The 22310-nt window shown below is 47.1% G+C and overlaps 1 protein-coding gene across 8 annotated transcripts in view; it reads right to left on the bottom strand.

Annotated features, from left to right (window-relative positions):
- Positions 1-22310, bottom strand: part of PEMT (phosphatidylethanolamine N-methyltransferase) — a 119805-nt gene that overhangs the window by 17007 nt on the left and 80488 nt on the right. For 7 of the 8 annotated variants that reach the window (XM_044980076.1, XM_044980075.1, XM_044980072.1 and 4 more), the window contains 2 exons: positions 12119-12264; positions 1665-1776 (listed from right to left, as the gene is read on the bottom strand). In XM_044980076.1, coding sequence (XP_044836011.1) covers positions 1665-1776; positions 12119-12264 — 258 coding nt within the window. Of the gene's footprint in view, positions 1-1660; positions 1777-12118; positions 12265-22310 lie in introns of those variants that run through there. The other variant, XM_044980077.1, reaches the window with a different exon arrangement.

The raw sequence follows: 22310 nt of genomic DNA on the forward strand, positions 1-22310 counted from the left end.
ACAGAACATATTGTTCATTAGTTACCAGAATACATACTATTCATTTCCCCCATGATGAGTCTATTAAACTTTGTTATGCTACCCAAGGAGTGTTCTTGCAAGGTTCCCATAGTCCTCCAGTCTTTTTTTTTTTTTTTTTTTAAAGGTAATTATTGGACCATACTGATTCTCAGTGTCAATTGCTTGGCTTCTGTAGAGTTATGACAGGAATACATTTGGCCCTGGATGTTGATTTTTTTCCATTCGGCAGAGTCTGCCAAGGACTCCACGCTGCAGAAGAGCAGATGCCAAGGTCTCGTCTCTCTAGAATGTGGAGATTATTTACTTTGCTCAAATTAGTGCTAAATATAGCCGTGGCTTACGAGTGATTTTTGTGATTGTGGGATAATACTCGGCAAATTAAAAGCCAGAATGCATGGCACTTTCCCGTCACTGCCAGATCGTCCCCACAGTTTAGAACATTTAGATAATTTCCCATCGTGAGCTTTTACCTATGCCACCTCTCCAGGATGTTGGGAGTACCTTTAATGAGCCACCTCCACATCGTCTCTCCGCAGAAACGACTTGGTAAATAGTTCCACCACTTTCATGTGTAACACATTCGCCCTGCATGGCCGCTCATGTATCCCCCTAGTGGCTGGCTCTAGGCATTGTGGCCAGCCACTAGGGGGAGACATGAGCAGCCATGCCGGGTGGATGTTCTGGGACAATCCCACCCTGAAGGAGTTTTCCTCTGTCTCCAGAGATAGTCTGCCATTGTGCTCCTGGTAGGAATACTGCTGTCAGTTCCAGCCTCCCAAGGCTGCAGCTGGCACAAGAGCCGTCCAGCACCGCAAGGCAGGATGGCTCCAGGCGGGCCTCCTCACACTTCTCATGGTTTTTCTGAGGAGTGCAGTGCAGGCCTAGCTAATGCTGGCTGCCTCCTGCATCATACATGCTCAACAGCTGGGAACTCCAAGAACGTGGTGTGTGGGGCACTGCCTTAGTGGACCTCCTAGCCCTCTCTGGAAAGATCCCTCCCTGCTTCTTACATGAGTGAATTGATTTGCAAATTAGATACCATTAACTCTGGCTTGAATAGAGACTGGGACTGGCTGAGTCATTACACTACTTGAATCTATTTCCTTACGATAACTGTCCTTATACCTCTAGTCAGCTGTCTGTAATTGACCATCTTGATTATCACTACAAAAGTTTTTTTTTCCTGCTGATAACAGGCCATCTTAATTAATTAGCCTCTTAGAGCTGGTATGGCATCTTCTCTGTATGTCTATATATACTCTTCTTCTATGTTCCATTCTATGCATCCGATGAAGTGGGCTGTAGCCCACGAAAGCTTATGCTCGAATAAATTTGTTAGTCTCTAAGGTGCCACAAATACTCCTGTTCTTTTTATGGGTGAAAGAGACTCCTCACATCCTTCCCTACTCCTCCCTGAGTATCAGTAACAGGACAAGGCAGGATTTCACCTACACACCAAGGAGCGTGTAATAACCAAGTGGCACTTATGGGCCAGTTCCTGCAAAGCGGCAATTGCCCTCCCCAGCTAACTTGGCCAGCATGTCACGAGATCAGCCCCAGTGAACACTGCCACTGACCCTAGAGAATGATGAAATAACAGGGTGAAGACGCTGTGGCCCATGACTGCCGGGAGCTGTACTCACATGATGGACCAGCCGAGGTAGCAGGCAGTGCTGCCCCAGTACATGGGATTGTCCATTACATTAAACGGGAAGCTTGTCACTTTCTCCTCCTTCAGGATGCCAAAGTAATCGCCTGTGAACAAGAAAAAGAGTTTCTTGTTAAATATTGATCAGGCACCCCGGAGGGTCACTGGGAGGCAGCAGGGTCTCAAGGGGAGCTGGGTCATTACATACATCACTGGGCTAAGCTACCTGGGATCTCTCCTCTCCACTCTGCTGCCTTCTCTGCAGTTTGTACAGCCCTTACCCAGCACACTCGCTGCCCAGTTTTTCATTTCCACTCTAACAGAACCAACTTCATCACAATGTACTGAGCTGGTATTTTTTTGGTAGGGGAAGGAGGCTCTGGGGTTTCCTCTGCAATCCCTTTTCCACCCTTTTGTCAGGCCAAGGAGGGGTGGAATTGGAAAAGGGTCAGAAAAGGGCAACAAAATTATTAGGGGTACGGAACGGTTTCCGTATGAGGAGAGATTAATAAGACTGGGACTTTTCAGCTTGGAAAAGATGACTAAGTGGGAATATGACTGAGGTCTATAAAATCATGGCTGATGTGGAGAAAGTAAATAAGGAAGTGTTGTTTACTAGTTCTCATAACACAAGAACTAGGGGTCAGCAAATGAAATTAGTAGGCAGCAGGTTTAAAACAAACAAAAGGAAGTATTTTTTCACACAGCATAGTCAGTCAGTCTGTGGAACTCCTTGCCAGAGAACATTGTGAAGGCCAAGACTATAACAGGGTTCAAAAAAGAACTAGAAGCTCCTGCAGGATAGGTCCATCAATGGCTATTAGCCAGGATGGGCAGGGATGGTGTCCCTGGCCTCTGTTTGCCAGTAGCTGGGAATGTGCGACAGGGGATGGATCACTTGATGATTCCCTGTTCTGTTCATTCCCTCTGGGGCACCTGGCACTGGCCACTGTCGGAAGATAGGATACTGGGCTAAATGGACCTTTGGTCTGACTCAGTATAGCCGTTCTTATGTTCAAGTCCTCTAGGTTGATTTTATAATACCCGACATTTATAGGATTAAGAATAGCATCTGCAGTGACACTACATGGGATGAAAAACACAAGAGCAATGAATGTTTAGGCTTCAGGGGAATCATCAGCTGCAGGTCAGGATGAACTTGACCCCGTTGACACAATAGTGCAGAACTGCATGTTTTATGAGAATTGTCAGTTCCTAGGAAGGATGTGCTATTAGTCACTGCCAGAGACATGGTCAGTGCTTAGACACCATGATGGTAAAATACCTTAGAAATGTGATGGATAGATAGACAGAGAGAACAAGTCCAGATGGACCATTGAACTGTTCTGATATGGCAATTTCTGTGGTTTTTAATATCACTAAACTTCACATCTTCAGAACATCTGGAAATTAATAATTAAAGTGCATTAACAACCCTCAGCGATGTATTTTATTTCCTGCAGTTTATATGCCAGAAAATTAACAGACTAACTTTTCTCCTCTGAAGACTTGGTTACAAATGGGCTCAGATGAGTCCTGTCAGGATATTTAGCCACCTCGCAGTGTCATCTCACAATGGGACATTGCTGACTACATTTGCTCATGAGGGTCACCTGAACTGGGACAGTACTGGAGCTGCAGGTCAGTTTTTAGGTACATTGGTGAGGACCACAGTGTGGGGCAGGACAAGAGAATTCTGCAGCTCAGGCTCCATTTTAGGGTTTCATATTGTCACCTATCACCGGAATACCTGATGTGTATTGACTATGCGTGAGTGCAGGGAAGCCTACACTGTACCTGTGTCTAGTGGGGGCTTCGCAGGCATAAGCCACTACTATTCATGAAGTTCACAAAGAAAACCCAACACTCTAAGTTCCATTTTGTCCTTGATGAGAGCTGTAATACAGCATTCTTAGGGCTTTCCTTTCAAGCATCTACCATACGCTTTTCAATGCCATGGCACAACGGATACATTGGGTCAAAATCATGCTGGATGTAACTTCACGAAAGCGCCTCAAGCCCGAACTGCAGCACCTCCCAATGCAAGTCTGACCCAGCTCCTGAAGCCCACAGTGAGATCAGGGATGATTCTGGCCCACTGAGATAGATGCTGGAACTAGGGGTGCTGCTGCACCTCTTGGCTTGAAGTGCTTTTCATCATATACAGTTTAAAGAACAGGAGTACTTGTGGCACCTTAGAGACTAGCACATTTATTTGGGCATAAGCTTTCATGGGCTAAAACCCACTTCTTCAGATACATGCAGTGGAAAATACAGTAGGAAGATATATATACAGAGAACATGAAACAATGGGTGTTGCCATACCAACTTTAACAAGACTAATCAATTAAGATGGGCTATTATCAGCAGGAGAAAAAAACTTCTGTAGTGATAATCAGGATGGCCCATTTCCAACAGTTGACAAGAAGGTGTGAGTAACAGTAGGGGAGAAATTAGCGTGGGGAAATAGTTTTACTTTGTGTAATGACCCATCCACTCCCAGTCTTTATTCAAGCCTAATTTAATGGGGTCCAGTTTGCAAATTAATTCCAATTCTGCAGTTGCTCGTTGGAGTCTGGTTTTGAAGTTTTTTTGTTGGAGAATTGACACTTTTAGGTCTGTATTTGAGTGACCAGGGAGGTTGAAGTGTTCTCCGACTGGTTTGGTTCAATGGCTCTCAGCGCCCCCACTATACACATTGCTCCAGCACCCTCACCCACTGATTTTAAAGCTGCATGTTTAGAAGCAGCTGACTGGGAAAGGAAACACACGAAAGCAGAAATCCTTAACTGGAAAAAAACATTCCTGGGGGAGAATGGTGAATGTGTATCTGAAGGTGCTACAACGATCAGAATAATCACCACCCAATGTCATCACACCGCGTCACACTGAGCTCTTAGCTCGGATAATGCCTCACGATTTCAACTAGAACTAACTTGGTTAGGGACATTATGGTTGTGTGTGACGATGATGAAAAGCTTTCAGAGCTGTCAGATCCAATTAGCAGCAGGTGAGCACTGACACAGCTATCTTACACCGCTATCTTATGGTGACTCCTCCATATCGCTTTGAAAACGGACTGGAAAGAAAATGGCATGCAAAGCAAAGCTTGAATTGCTTCTAAGTTTTATTTTGGGATACAGAAGGGAATGCAGGGTTATTGCTCATGTGGGACCTTAAAATGTTTGTGTTTGGGGGAGGGGGGGAGGAGAATGTTTGCTGTATATATGGAAGCTCTGAAGAACATAATCTCCTAGAAAGAAATCCAGTGTTACTTGCCTCCAGAGAAGCGGGACAGAGCGACACTCCACCAAGAGTGAAGTAGAATCAAAAAAGTCTCAACTTGCATCAAGTGCAGACTGTAATATGGATTAAAGCAAGATCTCCGCTTGGAGTGAATGAAGGACTAAATGAAAAAATGATTTCAGGGTATTGGGCTTGTCTTCCTCAGGGAAATTGACTGGAATAGTTCTTGCAGAATACCTTCCCATGTGGACCGTATTCCAGAATAAAAACTGCTCTATTCCTCCAGAATAATTAGCACACTGCCAAGACTCAAGGTGGGAAGCTATTCCACTACAGCTGTTCTGGTCAATTTCTCCATGTAGACAAAGCCTAAGAGGGCTGGACAGTACATGGCAGCCTGTCTGATCACACATTGACCTCAAGCACATCCCGGAAGCTTTAAGGTAAGAATCGGTCAGATTACGGAACCGGTATCTGAAATGCTTTCTTGGTTCCACCTCCAACACATCTCTCCTCATTCAGGGCCCTGATATAGGAGGAAATTTCACTCCTCCATGGCTTAATTTGCAAAACAAATAAGCATATTAAGGCACAATTAAGCTTCTGTTGCTGGCCATCAGGGCAGAGGAGCAATATCGTTAATCAGAATAAAACAGGCCGGAGCATGATTAGACCTGGGAGGCAGGACTCCTGTGTCCTATTCCCAGCGCTTGTCACTGACTCGCTCTGAGACCTTTGGCGAGCCACTTAATCTCTGTGCTTTAGTAGAATCATCATCATCATCGTCATCGTCATAATACTTCCATAGCTCCCAAGAGTGTAGTGGGCTTAATGTACATTTGTAAAGTGCTTGGAGATCCTCCGATAAAAAGCACTATAGGAGGGCAAGCCATTATCATTATTATTATTGTTATTACCTGGATCATGCTGCACTTTCCTTGGCCTCACACAGTGCAAAACACTTGCTTCCAAGATTAAACAGCTCCTGGCCAATTAGACCAGGCTTGATGGCTTTGCCTATATGCGACTAAGTGTAATAATTGCTTGGTACAAATGTTATACATTTGAGCTGTTCTCTTGGTTGCTCAGCAATCATCTTCTGAGTCACTTCTATAGGCTGCGTTGAAATGCTCCGGGCTTCACCAAAAATACCACTGATACTTATGTGCCATGGACTCAATTCCTGCACCTTCTTTGGGTGTATCCAGGTGCCAAATACTTTTTCTTACCCTCCTGTCTTTGAACTTGGCTGTCAATGTCTCCATTCATTGCACAATGCTAGCTCCTCCAAAGGTCAATGGCAAAAAAATGCACCTATCTTGCTGGCTCTGGCTTATCGGTAGATTTATGCCTTGTGCGGGCTGTAGTGCATAGATCTCCAGGGAGGCAAATGCTGCATAATTTGCGAATCCCTGTTCCAAACAAATAAACACACACGCAGCCCCATGTGTTTGCGGGGCCTGTTATTAACATTCCTCAGGCCTGAATCGCTGCTCAGCGGGAGCTCTAACCTAAACCATTACAGTTAAAAAACAAAAGGAGCAATACCTTGAATACCTTTCTTCAAAAGCAAGCCAAGTCCTAGGAAAAACATACCGGCATTCATTTTGGCCAGCCTGAATGCTGACATCCTGCAGCAAAAAACAACACAGGCGTGGCTTTTAAAATATAAGAACATAAGAACGGCCATACTGGATCAGACCGATGGTCCATCTAGCCCAGTATCCTGTCTCTCACAGCAGCTAGTGCTAGAGACTTCAGAGGGAATGAACAGAACAGGGCAATTATCAAGTGATCCTTCCCCTATCATCTAAGTCCCAGCATCTGGACATTAGAGATTTAGGGACACCCAGAACATGGGGTTGTGTTTGTGTCTCTGACTATGTTTGCTAATAGCCATTGATGGACCTATTCTCCAGGAACTTACCTAATTCTTTTTTGAACCCGGTTATACTTTTGGCCTTCACAACATCCCCTGACAAGGAGTTCCACAGTGAAAAGTACTTCCTTTTGTTTGTTTTAAACCTGCTGCCTATTAATTTCATCAGGTGACCCCTGGTTCTTGTGTTATGTGAAGGGGTAAATAATGCTTCCCTGTTCACTTTCTCCGCACCATTCACGCTTGTCTAGACCTCTATCACGTTCCTCCCTTAGTCATCTCTTTTCTAAACCTGCCTCCTTTTAAGGCCTGCAAAATTATATCCGCCTTTTGTCGGGTCTGACAGCAAGGGCTGTCTTACTATGCGTATGTACAGCACCTTGCATAATGGGGCCGTGATCGCAGATGGGACCTCTAGGCACTATCATAGTACAGATAAATAATAATGTGCCTGCAAATACCCACGCATAAGGAGAACTAGACATCCTAGCTATGTGAACATGCCTTGAATCAGGGGCATCTCTCTAAATCTACATTGGCACTCGCATCTATTTGCTCTCGCAATACATTTATTTATTGTTGACTATTAAAGTACATTTGGGCTTCTATTAATGGAGGCAACAACATATGCCCACTCCCTGCACAACTCTGCTAAGCAAAACATGTTCTTTGTCACAGGGCCACAGCAAATCAATTCCCTTGCCCTGCTTTCAAACTAATTCTTCCTGCACTAAGAGGCTTGAAGCTTTGTGGAGAAAAGCCTCTGGTCTGCAGCTGAATACTTCACACAGAGGAAGGCAAAGGCAAAGAAAGCTTCCGGCAATGCCATGCTGCTTGTACTGGGAGCTTCTGGAGAAGGTAAATGCTTTTGCTGCACGGGTATGTTTTATCTTTGGCAGGGACAAATCACAATGGAGATGAAGTCTGAGTATGGAGGCTAAATCAATGGCAGCGCTGATAATGGGAAGAGAGAGAGCATCTGCCGACCCTTGAAACAAGTAACAAATCAAAGATCAGAATGTGCACAGTGCAGAAAGGAAAAACAAATCTAAGAACACTGAACGGACCATTTCAACTAAGAAGCTTTTAGTCAATATCAGCGATGTAGCAATCTCTGCAGTCCAAGATAGCCTTTCCCGACACAATACTGTCCTCCCTCAGCCAGGCTACACTTTACAAAAGAGGGCTCATGGGCTAAAATCTTAGATCCAAACATCCTCCCCCCCCCCAAAAAAAAATATGGGAAAGATGAACCTGGATGGCAAATGAAATTCATGAACCAAATGACATTAATAGGCAGCAGGTTTAAAACAAACAAAAGGAAATATTTTTTCACACACCACATAGTCAACTTGTGGAACTCCTTGCCAGAGGATGTTTTGAAGGTCAAGACTATAACAGGGTTCAAAAAAGAACTAGATAAATTCATGGAGAATAGGTCCATTAATGACTATTGGCCAGGAAGGGCAGGGATGGTGTCGCCTAACCTCTGTTTGTCAGAAGCTGGGAATGTGCGACAGGGGATGGATCATTTGATGATTACCTGCTCTGTTCATTCCCTCTGGGGGACCTGGCACTGGCCACTGTCAGAAGACAGGATACTGGGCTAGATGGACCTTTGGTTTGACTCAGTATGGTCGTTCTTATGTATCTCAATTTTGTAAATGGCCCTGGGTCTTGCTAATGGGCTATATCTAAACCCCAGAAATTTAGACTCAAACTGTGGGGTGTTTGGGAGCTTGACTGATCTCTGGCTCAGATACTTTCCAGGTTCTGGGTAAATGTCATTTCTAAAATCTCTAATAAAATAATATCTCCCCGCATTGGAAATCAGTAGCATTGCCTCCAAGTCCATAGGAAGCCTTCTGCTAGGGCTGTGCCAATGTTCAATGGGGCTCAGATCTCAGGTTTCACTCCAGGTTTCTCCCTTTAATGAACAATAATAGGATGGTAGAGATTATGAGGCTTGGGGGCATCGATCTGGATGGATGAAGAACTTGACTGAACCTTTTCCCAATCTCAGACTAAACTTCTTGGGACTGTTTTGAGATTTGAAATAAGTTTGGTTTGCTGTTTTCATAGCTGTGATTTTTATATATATTTGGTGCTTCTGCAGTTCCTGGTTTAAGCCAAAAGTGGAAGCAAAAATCCCAAAATGGGGGCAGTTTTTGCAGCATTTCCAGGTGGAGCAATGCCGATATCACCTGCTCATCTCAGGGACACGTCTGGTAAGATTTCCAGCCAAAGGGGAGCGGAGAAGCTTTACATAACAATAAATAACCCCAGCTCTTATAAAGCACTTTTCTTCAGTAGAGATCAAAGTGCATTATAAAGGAGGTAGGCACATGTTACATGCGGGGAAACAAAGATGCAGGGAGAAATGACTTGTTCAAGGTCATCCAGCAGGCCAGTGGCCAAACTGGGACTAGAATCCGGGTCAGTCTCCTGAGTCCCTGTCCAGTTCTCTAACCACTCGGCAATACTGCCTGTCTCCAAGCCCTGAAACTTCTGGTGGACTGTCCACTGGAGCGTCTCTTTCTCTGAAGGTGAAATTTACCCCTGTGCTGAGTGTCCGCACAAGCCCTGGGCACCACTTGAGTCTTGAGGAAGCCCCCAAAATAGGGAACCATCCTTTCTCAGAAAGTGGGAGGTTGGGATCTGCAGTCTTGGTTGGGACTTCCTATGTTCGTAGGAAAGAATTAAAGGTGCCCGTCCACCCATAGGGGTTATTTTGGATCTCTGTGGTTCAAGAGCAGTTTAGTATATGTCAGGCTTTCTACAGCCTCCTCTGGAAACCACCTCTGCTTTAGCTGGCTATAAAGCCTCACTACTACTGCTTCTCTGTAGAGACTAATAAGTTTCAATGTAACCCACCTGACAGCGTTTGGTCAAGTTGGGTTTACTTGAAACCATGGTCAATGCTTTCCTTGCTGGAAGGAATAATGCACAGATGGGAGAGAGATGGACTGAAAACTACACTCCGTCCCTCATGCAAAAAACCCCATTACCTCATTTAAGGCAACTATCCACCACTATGCATGTCAGAAAATAGGGCAAACCGCACTGGAAGCAAACATTAAACTAGAATTCCAGCAAGTGTTTATAGCTCTGCAAATTGCTCCCATTGTGAAGGCACAATGAGGAAAGGAAACGCTGGCGAGCCAGCCCCAGTGACCGCTGAGAAGAATTATTTTGTGAGCAGGAAAGAAAATGAAGCTGCATGAACTGAAATGAACAAGCTCAACAGCCGCAAAATGGAGCCTGGAACCAACACTGCTGGGTGGAAAATTGGGTGGCACAGAAAAACTCGTTTAGGAAGAGTGACTCATTGTCGTCCATAGGCTCCAGCAGTTTAACCTACATTGAAAAGGCAAAATGCTTCGCCATTTCTAAGCAATTTAAATGTATTATTTGAAGAGGCCAGTCCAGAAGCTATCTGCCTAGCCAGATGCTTATCTGGTCCCCATCGTTGTAGCAGAAGACAAAAGGGAACTTGATTTTGCTGAAGGGTTGAATCCTACTCCCATACGTTTTCGAGGCCGTTGGGTGTTTCAGGTTATACCAAAGCTTTCCTCTCCCTTGGATGTAACGCAATGACCTCATTCTTAGGGATCAAACACAGCCTTCCTTACCCAAAGCAAAATGTAGATCCCACCAGCGCTAGAGAACTCACCCCGCTTCTTTCTCATAGATAAAGGTGCCCATAGTTTCAAGGAACGAGCAGAAATGCACACTCAAAAGACAGCTCCCTAACTGAGAGGAAAAACATTTCCTTGCCATCCTGGAGTGCCATATTTGGGGTCGGGAAGGAATTTTCCCCTTGGGTCAGATTGGCAGAGACTCTGGGGGGGTTTCACCTTCCTCTGCAGTATGGGGGCAAAGGTCACTTGCGGGTTTAAACAAGTGTAAATGGTTTCTCTGTAATGTGAAGTCCTTAAATTATGATTTGAGGACTTCAGTAACTCAGGCAGAGGTTAGGGGTCTATTACAGGAGTGGGTGGGTGAGGTTCTGTGGTCTGTAACATGCAGGCGGTCAGACTAGATGATCATGATGGTCCTTAAAGTCTATGAGTCTCAAAAGAGAATAGCAGGGCTCCAGCACTGCACTTGTTATAGTTCAAGTTGGTGGCACATACCAGTAATTCTACTGCAGAGGTGAGTTCAGGGTCCTGTAGAAACCAGACAAGTCAATTTCCCTTCTGGGATGCTCTGTTTCAATGGCACTGCTCATCCCTTCCCTATTCTCCCCTTGGACAATTGTCAATTCTTCCCATTTTCATTCTAGAGTGACACCTGCTGGCTGAGTAATAGGGGATTTAGAGAGACAAGATAGGTGAGGTAATAATATCTCTTCTTCAGAGTCCTGTTAATCTAGGGACCCGAAGCAGAGCTCCTTGTAAGCTCAAAAGCTTGGCTCTATCACCAATAGAAGTTGGTCCAATAAAAGATATTACCTCACCCACCGTGTCTCTCTAGTATCCTGGAACCGATACGGCTACAACAGCACTGCAAACTATTAATGGGCTCATATTTCCTGACCAAATAACCATAGTTACATAGCGCCTGGACACAGGGAGGAGGGGAAATAAGGCCCCCAGGACTCTGGCTCTCTGGTTTCAAGGCTCTAGATATCAGGAGTCTACTGGAAGAGGAAATTGTGAAGGAGGAGCTATTCACAAGGTGGCTGTCAGACAAAGGCTGGTGGGAAGCCAGTGCGTGCTGGGTGACCAACAAACATGGAGGACAATCTATTAAGGAATGAGGAAGCACCGACTAGTGGCCAGACTGTGCATTATGGAGCCCTGGGTTCTATTCCTACTTGCAAGACCTCGGGCGAGTCACTACATCTCTCTGTGCCCCGGCTCCTGTCTGCTCTTCCTGGGTCAGATAGCCAAGGTAGCTAGTAGTTTTGGGGGGCTTGTTTCTCAGTTGAGGCACCTGAAAGGAACCTGAATTTCAGAATTGGCTGAGCACCTGTTCCTTCACGGCGTCTCGAGCTGGACCGCCAAAAACCAACAACCACCACCGAGCCATCCAAAGTATCCAATCACCTTTGAAGAATACAGGCTAGATGCCCCCAGGACCACTTTCTGTGGCTACATCTAACTCCCAGACCTGCAGTAGCTCAAGGAGAGCTAGCGTGAGTATAAACAGCAGTGGAGATTCAGTCGCACAGGTAGCAGGAGCCCGGCTTAGCCGTGCCAACTGCCTACCTACAGGGTTCCGGATGGTTGGTAGTCGGCCTGCTGGGAACACCACCCCTAGTTCATAGGGTAGACATGGTTTGTGAAAACTGCATCATGCGTGCCCAATGGCAGCCTTACCCAAAAATGTCCCGATGAATCCCAGTGCTAAAAAACTGGAGATGACGAACAAGAACCCTATTCCCAGAACAGCCAAGCCTGCATAGTAGACAGAGAGGCAATCTAGACCTTCCAGCTTCGGCTGGCTCCTCATGGCTTCCGTGAAACTGTAGGAGGGAAGAATAAAAGGGAGACTTTTAGTTGCAGCATCTCTTTAGCAGCTTTCCTGGCATCGGTAGGGAATAGAACACGGAAAAGAAATTGGTAGAAAGACTCTTTTTTCCCCCCATCTGGAGTTAAGCTCAGAATACAGCTCGTCGTACGTGCTGATTACTTCCCGAGAAAGGCCAAATGCCAGAGTTGTATGAGCAATGAGAGCAGTGGCTGACACAGTCATTTTTACTTGGAACCCAACACAGGGCTAAAAATACTAGCATGTTTAAATGCATTTTGTCCCACGCACTTGAGGTTCTGGGGAAAAAAAAGTCACCTGCCTTGTCACATTTATTGCTTCGGGTTGTAAAGCCTGACGGGAAGGCAGGACTTTTACAAGAATTAAGAGCTGTGAAAGACCTGCAGGGTCATCCTGTCCATCCTCCCCTGTATGCCCTCAACAAAACATTTTGCAGAGTTAGACACAGGCTCAGGAATGGTTCACAGCTGGAACGTGAGATTAGAAATTCAAGAGGGAGGGTGGATCTGGACTGGTGAAAAGACAGTGAGGAAATTCTTCCCAGAATATACGTGATACACATAGCCTACAATAACTTCAAGCAAGCACAGGTTTACAATTACATGTTGACTTTGACATTTAGGGTCCAATCTTCTATTGATTTATTACTGAGTGTAATACTTATGGCCCTACTGACTTAAAAACTATGCCCAGGAGTGGGGGTTGGCATAGGGTGACCAGATGTCCCGATTTTATAGGGACAGTCCCGAGTTTTGGGTCTTTTTCTTATATAGGGTCCTATCACCCCCCCACCCCGTCGGGATTTTTCACGTTTGCTGTCGGGTCACCCTAGGTTGGCAGGATCAGTCTCCCAGGTAGTACTGATGGAACACATTTACATTGCAATGTGAGATAGTGCTATTATTAAGAAATGGAGAAAAGGAAAGAGAACCTGCAAGTTTATGCACATTATTTCTATGAAAATTGTTGCCATGTGAGGTCACCCTGGCTGCTGTAGAGTCCCAAGTAATTATTTTTACAAAGTGGTCCCTATGAGCTGTGCATGTGACACTGTACCTATTCTGCATAACTCCCTTCACTAACATATCTTAGCTACATTTCCTAATGGCCCCAATTTCTGTGAGCGGACTGAGAACAACTTTATTCTTCCCATTCACTCTGATGCGGCTCTTAAACAGTGCTGCCAACTCCCACGCTTTTATTGTGACTCTTGTGACAGTGGTGTGTTTCTTAAAGCCTCAGCTCCTGGAGTCATGTGAGTACACGAGACTCCTTTTTTTTATTAAAATGAAAGCTGAAAGGTTCTAGTCGTCATACTTGAAAATGTGAATACTTGAAAAAACCAGAAGGCAAATAAAAAGAACCCAACATTTATTGGGAATTTTTTAAATCTCATGATTTTTAAACTGATCATATGACTTTTGGGGACAGAAATTATGGTTTTTGAACTCTTGAGTTTGCCAGTACCATTTAAATTAACTATGGCTGTTGTTTTCCTTTGAACAAAGAGCAAACTGTACATTCTTCTGTCTTTATATATTTATTTTTTATTTCAGACGAAGGAAAACAACGAACAATGAAAGAACAAAGGTAAAGTCTTCATGCGACAGCAAGTGCACAGTATCTAATTATAACATTCTGCTATTCAAACTGGTGGTTGACACTACAGCAGGCCTGGGGGGGATTCTCTGTGTCAAAGGCACGGAATGACATCTCCTATCAGTTACATACCTACATACATTCCCCACTCTCTTAACCATCCTAAACATACCCCTTTCTTGACACAAATAAACCAGCCTGCACAAGGGTCATGAGAGCAATCCCACAACTAGGAGGTGAAGCATTAAAACACATCATTTTGAAAGGTCAATAGTTACCACTCTTGGGTGTGCACAGATGCATTCAGCCCACTTCAGCTGTCTACAGACAGAATATCCATGGTGATTCTGTTCAGCCCATGTGCTGCCCCAAAAGCACCTGGGGCTGTACATGCCATGAACTAGCCTGCACAACACACGGTTTCTCTTAAATTGCAAATGTGCATGAAAGGTAAGCAGGCCAGCCTCAGAGTGTGTGTCCTGACCCTCTGATTCCCTCTCCAAGCTATTTTTGTCCCTCTTTCCCCCATTTGGTAAAGAAGCACAGGGCCATGTCTACACACAGATGTTACACCAATAGTTTTTTAAACCGATTTAAAATTAGCCTGTGCAAAAGGCTGTGTGGACACTGTCATTTCGGCTTAAGCCAGGCTTGTTTTGGTTTAGTTTAAATTGATTCGTAATTGCTAGTTTAAACTATGCTGAAAAAAAAGACTGGCTTAAACTGAAACAATAGTAGCCACACAGCTTTTTGCATCAGTTCAACACCACACCTGAAGTTAATCCAGTGCAACTTCCTCATCTAGACAGGCGACTAGACAGGGCTCCGTCAGGCTCCTGCTAATGGGGCTCCTTGTGCCAGTCAGATGGAGGCGCTCTTCCTACAGGGACCAATCACACTGAGTTCCCAGCCCTGCTGGGAAGTGGCTGGTTCAGAAGTGAGGAACTGAGCTCAGACCCAACTCAGACTCCCCACAGAGCAGTATGTGCCCCCCTAACTGTACATGTGTGTTGGGGGAAGGAGGGAGGCAAGGTGGCCACTTACTACCCAGGGCCGCCCAGAGGATTCTGCGGGCCTGGGGTCTTCGGCGGCGAGGGCCCCTGCTTCGGCAGTAGGGGGTCCTTCTGCTATGGGACCCGCCGTCAAGTGCCCCGAAGACCTGCCCCGGAGGCCCTCCGCCGGCGAATTACCGCCGAAGCAAAACCCGCCGCCGAAGCGCAGCCGGGTCTTCGGGGCACTTCGGCAGCGGGTCCCGGAACGGAAGGACCCCCCGCCGCCGAATTACCACCGAAGACCCGGCTGCACTTCGGCGACGGCTCCCACTTTGGCGGTAATTCGGTGGCGGGACGTCCTTCTGCCTCGGAGTCGAAGTAACCCCGCCGGCAAAGACCAAGAGACGAAGAAGCTCCGGGTCCAGGTCCCGCGAGAGTTTTCCGGGGCCCCTGGAGAAAGTGAAGGACCCCACTCCAGGGGCCATGAAAAACTCTCATGGGGGCCCCTGCGGGGATGGGGGCCTGGGGCAAATTGCCCCACTTACCCCCTTTCTGGGCGGCCCAGTTACTACCATGCTGTGATTTAAACAGCCCTGAATTAGGATTCAGGTATAGGGTAGGACACTTGGAGCTAGGGTTAGGGTTTCTATGCGGAGGGCACTTGGAGCTAGAGTTCAGGTTCCTACGATTAGGGCAGTTGGAGCTAGGGTTCGGGTTACTATGGGTAGGGCTTCCCGCCCTAGGGTTAGGGTTCCTAAGGGTAGGGCACTTGGAGCTAGGGTTAGGGTTCCTACGATTAGGGCAGTTGGAACTAGGGTTAAGGTTCCTAAGGGTTGAGCGCTTGGAGCTAGGGTTAGTGTTCCTATGGGTAGGGCTTCCCGCCCTAGGGTTAGGGTTCCTATGGGTAGGGCACTTGCAACTAGGGTTAGGGTTCCTAGGGGTAGGGCTTCTCGCCCGAAGGGTTAGGATTCTTAAGAGTAGGGCACTTGGAGCTAGGGTTAGAGTCCCTATGGGTAGGGCACTTGGAGATAGGGTTAGGATTCCTATGGGTAGCGCACCCCACCCTAGGGTTAGGGTTCCTATGCGTAGGGCACTTGGAGCTAGGGTTAGGGATCCTATGGGTAGGGCTTCCCGCCCTAGGGTTAGGGTTCCTAGGGGTAGGGCACTTGGAGCTAGGGTTAGGGTTCCTAGGGGTAGGGCACTTGCAACTAGGGTTAGGGTTCCTATGGGTAGGGCTTCTCGCCCGAAGGGTTAGGGTTTTTAAGGGTAGGGCACTTGGAGCTAGGGTTAGGGTTCCTAAGCAGGGCTGGCTTTAGGAAGTGCTGGGCCCAATTCAAACAGTTTCAATGGGGCCCTGGCAGGGATGACTTGGGGAAAAAAAAAAAACATGGAAAAAATCACGTAGGGCTTGTATTCACCCGGCGCTGCTCTGAGTTTTTGGCGGCACTTCGGCAGTGGGTCCTTCACTCGCTCCAGGTCTTCAGCGGCACTGAAGGACCCACGCCGAAGTCCCAGAGTAAGCAAAGGATCCGCTGCTTAAGTGCCGTCGAAGACCCGGAGAGAGTGAAGGACCCACCGCTGAAGTGCCGCTGAAGACCCAAAGCGCCGCCAGGTGAGTAAAAATTAAAAAGCCGCCTCTAGCCAGGGTAGATTCTCACTGGGTGCGGGGCTCACTTAGGCGCAGGGCACGATTCGGGGGAATTGGTGGAATAGGCCTAAAGCCGGCCCTGCTGGTATACTCTCCTGTGCAAAAGAATCAGGTACACTGCTGCAGATGGAAAACACAAAGTGGTCATGTGGGCGTCTTCTAACATTACAGGCTAACGCTTGTACCTTCACATATTGCATCTTATCATCTCTTCCGTCTTCTGCTGCTTTCATCTCCTTCCTGCTGTTCCGCACAGCTCAAGGTCACTCCAAAACTCTCTGCAATGGTTGCAATTATCTGACAAGCTGGTTACTCACACCCAGGTGGAAGGAGCAGTATTAGCGGGAGTACGTCAGCAAGTTACATCAAACAGAACATCTCAACCAGGTTTGTCATCTGCCAGATCAAATATTTTGCCCACGGCAGATAAAGGGAATAGGCCCGACAGAAAACATTATATGCAGCACCTCTTTCCACTTACAACCCTGGTGTAATATTTGTGTGCATAGATCCAAGAACTGCTCCTACCAAAGTCAGTGCAAAAACTGCCACTGACTTCAACAGCACCAGGATATGGCTGAGCAGGGTAAACATGGCCCCAGGGGCAGCTGGTTCAAAGCAGGCTAGTAAGGCCGGGTGTGGCCAGTTTTTCTTAAATGATCTGCACAAACCCCAGAGTGAGACAAGGAGGATGACAGCAAGAAAGGGACACTGCCCATAGCAAAGAGCAACCTCTTGTCATTTATGCTGCTCGCCTCAAAATAAAATCACTAAGCAAAGTAACATACAGCCTATTAAAGCAACCCTCTAGGGATGCTTCAGAACTCTTCAGTCATGCAGATGTTTGCGGATTAGGTCGCTAATGTCTTTGCACAGCATTAAGGGCCTGCCCCTTAGCTGTGCTAGGGCCTGTCTACAGTGCTCTGGCAGGCAAAGAGGTATCAAAGTGGGCAGGAAAGATACTCTCGGTGCAGGGGGCCTCTCTGGCCAGCGCAGAGCTAGTGTCAAGGTTCTGCATGTCTTACTCCCAGTCCCCAGCATAAAAGGTGCATTGGGAGCATAGCAGCAGCATGGCTAGCGCACACTACACTAAGGCTATTCTCTGCTTCCTAAAGCTTATGTTACAGCAACCACAAGGCTGCTCTAACTTACACTGGGGACCCTGCATGGCCCCAGAGTACAAGGAGCACAAAGGTGGCTTAAAGCACAAGGATGAGGTAACTGAGAATCAGACCTCAGGTCTTTCCAGCCACAGCCAGCATGTGATGTGGTTTGTTTTGGCAGGGTCTGCCTCTTACCGTTATCTCCAAATGATCTCAACCTTTCTTTTCATGCGTGGATACTCATGCAAACATCAGTTCCTCTAATCGGCATGTCTGCTTGGTCCCCTGGTGTTTAGCTTACAGCTAAGAGGGACGTGTTTGCACTGAGATAATGGACTGTCTTCCCCTGTAGTAAAGTTTTATATCTTCCTACACAGAATCTCTATTTGCATTATACATGATGACCGCAGGACTTTTCAGAATTGGTAAATAAACCTTTTAAGCATTTATTAACTTGTGCTATGACAATCAACACACAGTCTTCAGCAACTCTAATCATTTTTGCATCTATAACATGACGTTGGCAGCTGCAAGACAATCTTATCTCACTGTATGGTACCCTTGTTGTGTGGGTAAGGCACACGCCAACCACCCTTCATTCGGATGAAAGAAAAGTAGTAGATGCATCATTAAAATGACCCTTTTAACATATGTCTCTGCAATGCTCCTTGCACTATTTGTCTTGGACATGTCATCTTTACTGTACCAGCCCAGTGTCCTACCAAAGCACCATATCATCTGTTACGAGGAGGAGACAATTAACTCCACGCGGTGTCCAGATAGGTTTGAAATCCATTGCAAATAGGAACCCTATGACCCTTCTTGCTGTAAACCCCATGACCTGAGAACTTCCCCCTATTTCATGCAGTCAGGGCAGGGAAGGAGGGTGGACCACCACCGAAGTGGGCCTTGGGCATGACCCCAAAGCACATGCATGGAGGCCCAGATCCACTGACCTAACAGCCAATTACCTATCTACGGTATGCATTTCTAAAGCACGGATCACCGTGGGATCCAAGCACCTGACCGATCCGAAGGATTAAGAAGTCACTACTGCTTTTTGACAGAAGAACATGTTCTGTGGCACTGTTGAATGGCACGGGAGAGGAAGCTGCATCCCTGGGCCACTTTTCAGCAACTCTTATCAAGGGAAGGTCTGTGTACAGGGGTTAGTTTTGCACTGCACTCTGGAAGTGAGGTGGTCTCAGCCGACTCGACCTCTGGCAGAAGGGTAGCACACAGCTAAGGGCCCTCCAAAAAGAATGCCCTGCCTCAGCCCCCAAGAAGGTCCATCCTGGGCTCCGTCAGCTGCAGCCTACTTGTAGATCAGAGCACACTCAGAGCAGCCTAATGCAAGATAGTGTCTGGACCGTCCCAGTGGATCGCAAGCTGTAGTTCATGGAGCAGTGATGCACTCGCTGGGGATGTGCAAAGTGCTGGCAGGTCTCCTGGTTCAGGCTGCTTCTTGTTTCCACCTGCCGGACTGCATTTCCAAACACCGAGACTGAGACATTAAATGCTTCCCCAATATTAATGTTCCCATACAAAGAATTGCTGCGGGGGGGAGGGGAGGTGGACTGCATCACAGGTCTGGCCAACTAGGACCAGCTACTGGCCTGCTTCCCTGCTAACTCTGCTGCTAGGCAACTAATCGGCCCAGCTGCACTGATCTGGAACTGCCTGATTAATCGCAGCACCTGACTGAGGGCTTCAGTAACTCAGCCAGAGGTTAGGGGTCTATTACAGGATGGGTGGGTGAGGTTCTGTGGCTGCAATGTGCAGGTGGTCAGACTAGATGGTCCTGATGGTCCCTTCTGACCTTAAAGTCTATAAAACTGAAGGCTCTCTCCAAAAACTTCCATCTGGAGAGCCTGCATAGGGTACAAAGAAATAGCACTGCACAACACGTTTCTGTAGGTTGTTATGGATGGGGGTTTTTAAATTAAGAGCCCAAGGTAACAGGCCCGGTTCTCCCCACCTGTTCTCTTAAGAAAGACAAGCTCATTGAGATGATCCATCTGTTGCTCTGCACGTGACGCTAACTTTGTGGGCTAAAACAAATGGACTGGAAATAAACTAACCAACGAGGTGTGAAATTGCAGAGAATAAAGCCCATAAAGGTGGGAATGATTTTCAAACTTGTGCCTGAACAGGGGTACAAAGACATAATGGGAAAGGAAGGTCTCTCCTACTGGTTGCAGAAGGGAATCCAGCCAGGTACAGAGGGGACAAACACCAAGATTGTCAAGAATAGAAGCCTGAAGCTAGGCTCCTAAATCCATATTTAGGCTAGTGAAATCAGTGAGCTGATTTTCAAAAGGGCTCGGCCCTCCCTGTTGATCTACACTCAGAAACCACCTGGAAGCCTGTACAGTCTCCAGAGCAGAACTGCAACATGATGCTCCAGGCGTGTGACTCTCCACCAGCTAACTGGGCACTGAAATCTGCACTAGTTGAATCTTCCACGCTGGCTTCAGGCCTGACTAGGGTGACAGGGAATGGGGGGGTAATAGGCACCTATATAAGAAAAAGTCCCAAAAAACGGGACTGTCCCTATAAAAATGGGATATCCGGTCATCCTAGGAGCTGCAGTAATAGCCCTGTGCGAGCACCTTCCTTTGGAAGATCTCCAGGGCCTGGTCAAGAAGGCTGGGTTGCTGCTGTGAGAATGAGCACTATTTGCCCCACAAATTTTAGTCACCCTCTTAAAACGGAGAACTAAAAATGGTTGTGAAAGAACTGGACATAGGAAGGCAGAGAGCATCGCCAGAGGATGTCTCTGCACGATCGAGCAAGATTTTTAATAACGGGAAAGTCTAGACAGAGGTGGGAGGTTATTTAGGGAGATCACAGTGAGAATTATGCAAGCGTTTCTTCCCTGGCAAAGGTTTCAGGTGCAGCAAATATGGAAGCGGCTGTAACGATACTGCCACTGAGTCTGCTATTCACAGAGCAGTCCCACTACACAGGAATAATTAGACTGGCAGTGAGTGCTCCTCTCAGTCAACGGGGGCCGATTGTGGTGGAGGATCCAATAATTCACTCGCAGCGAATGCTGCGACCAGCAGCGTCACAATAGCAGATTATTTCTTCCTGCCTTTACCATCAACAACTCCTTTGTCCATCATTTTCTTCCCAGCTTCTTCTCACTGATAACTACTAACAGCACCTGCCTGCATATTATTTAGGTCAGTATGTAACTCCTTCCGGGGGGTGTTGACAATCGCAGCCCACAAGCCCATTCATATCTACTATTTCTACAAGGAACCCTCAAAAAAATGTCTCTTTTCGTTAAAGTTTGCTCCCCTTGTTTGTTTGACAGCACTGTGTATACAGACAGCTTCTCTGTTTTGCTGACGGTCATTTGCACTTCCTACCTTGTGCCCTAGCACAACAAAATTGGGACAGCTATTGCAACGCGCATACAGTAGTTTTGGGGGAATGTATTGTATTAGGGTTATGAATGGTTTATGTATCACAGTGGGCCAGGGTTTGTACACAGCAACAGGAGGGGAAAGGGTTGCTTTTAGCGCCTCCAGAAACTCAAAACAGTGGGGGGTGAATAAGGTGAATCACGCAGGTTGTAAACGCTTCCTGACAGGTATCTGACCCCGGGGAGACTTGCATAGACTGGTTCCAACTAGGCTTTCCACAGACCAGTGGCCAAAGAGAGGGCTTCCAGCATAAAAGGGCTCTGTTTAAACCGACTCGGCCTTTTCCCTGATCCAGCCAACGAACAGGACCTCCAGTTAAAGGGTCATCCCTACCCGTGCCAAAGGACAGGAAAGATTCTGGCCTCCTCGAGTTCCACAGGACACCTCTGGTAAGCATGTACCTTGCGTCTAGGAACTTGGAATTTTTTTTTAATGTTTTCTCTGTGATGCTTTCATCTGAAGAACAAAGATGCTGGCTCAGAAAGAGCTGTGAGGTAACTTGTAACTGCTGGCGATGCACTGTTCATAGCGCTCGGAGAGAAGGCAAAGCACAGCCACTGGTTGTTAGGTAGTCTGGCTTGCTGGGCATCCTACAGTGTAATGCTGCCTTAAACCCCTCCAGTCAGGAAGGAGACAGATAAGCGTCTCCACCCAAGAGGGGTAATGGCAGGGAGCACAGGTTCCGACCCCTGCTCAACCCCCACTCAGCCCCAGGTCCCATCTCCACTCCACCCCTTCCCCCAACGCCCCACCCCTGCCCTGCCTCTTCCCACCCCCGAGCGCACCCTGTCCCAACTCCTCCCACTCCCTCCCAGCAATTCCTGCACGCTGCGGAACAGCTGTTCCACAGCATGCAGGAGGGAGGGGGAGGGAGGGGGAGGAGTTGATCACTGTGGGCTGCTGGCAGGTGGGCGGTGCTGGTGGGCGGAGCTTGGCAGCCAGTGGGTGCTAAGCACCCGCTAATTTTTCTCCGTGGGTGTTCCAGCCCTCGAGCACCATGGAGTCGGTGCCTATGGCAGGGAGATAGAAACCTTAAGTGGGTACCTTTGAGGGACCATGGAGAGGGAATACAGGTGCAGGTACCCTGAAGTGTGGCAGACATCACTCTCTCAAGTCCTGCTCTAGGAGATGCATTCAGTGCTCATGGATACTGTTCCTCCAAACCCTGCAAGGCTGTATTTTACCAGCAACGGCAGCAGGGGAGGAGAGAAAGCCTTATCAAATGTGTCTGTAAGAGGAATTTT

Source organism: Mauremys mutica, chromosome 11 (assembly GCF_020497125.1).
Source record: "Mauremys mutica isolate MM-2020 ecotype Southern chromosome 11, ASM2049712v1, whole genome shotgun sequence".
NCBI lineage: Eukaryota > Metazoa > Chordata > Testudines > Geoemydidae > Mauremys > Mauremys mutica.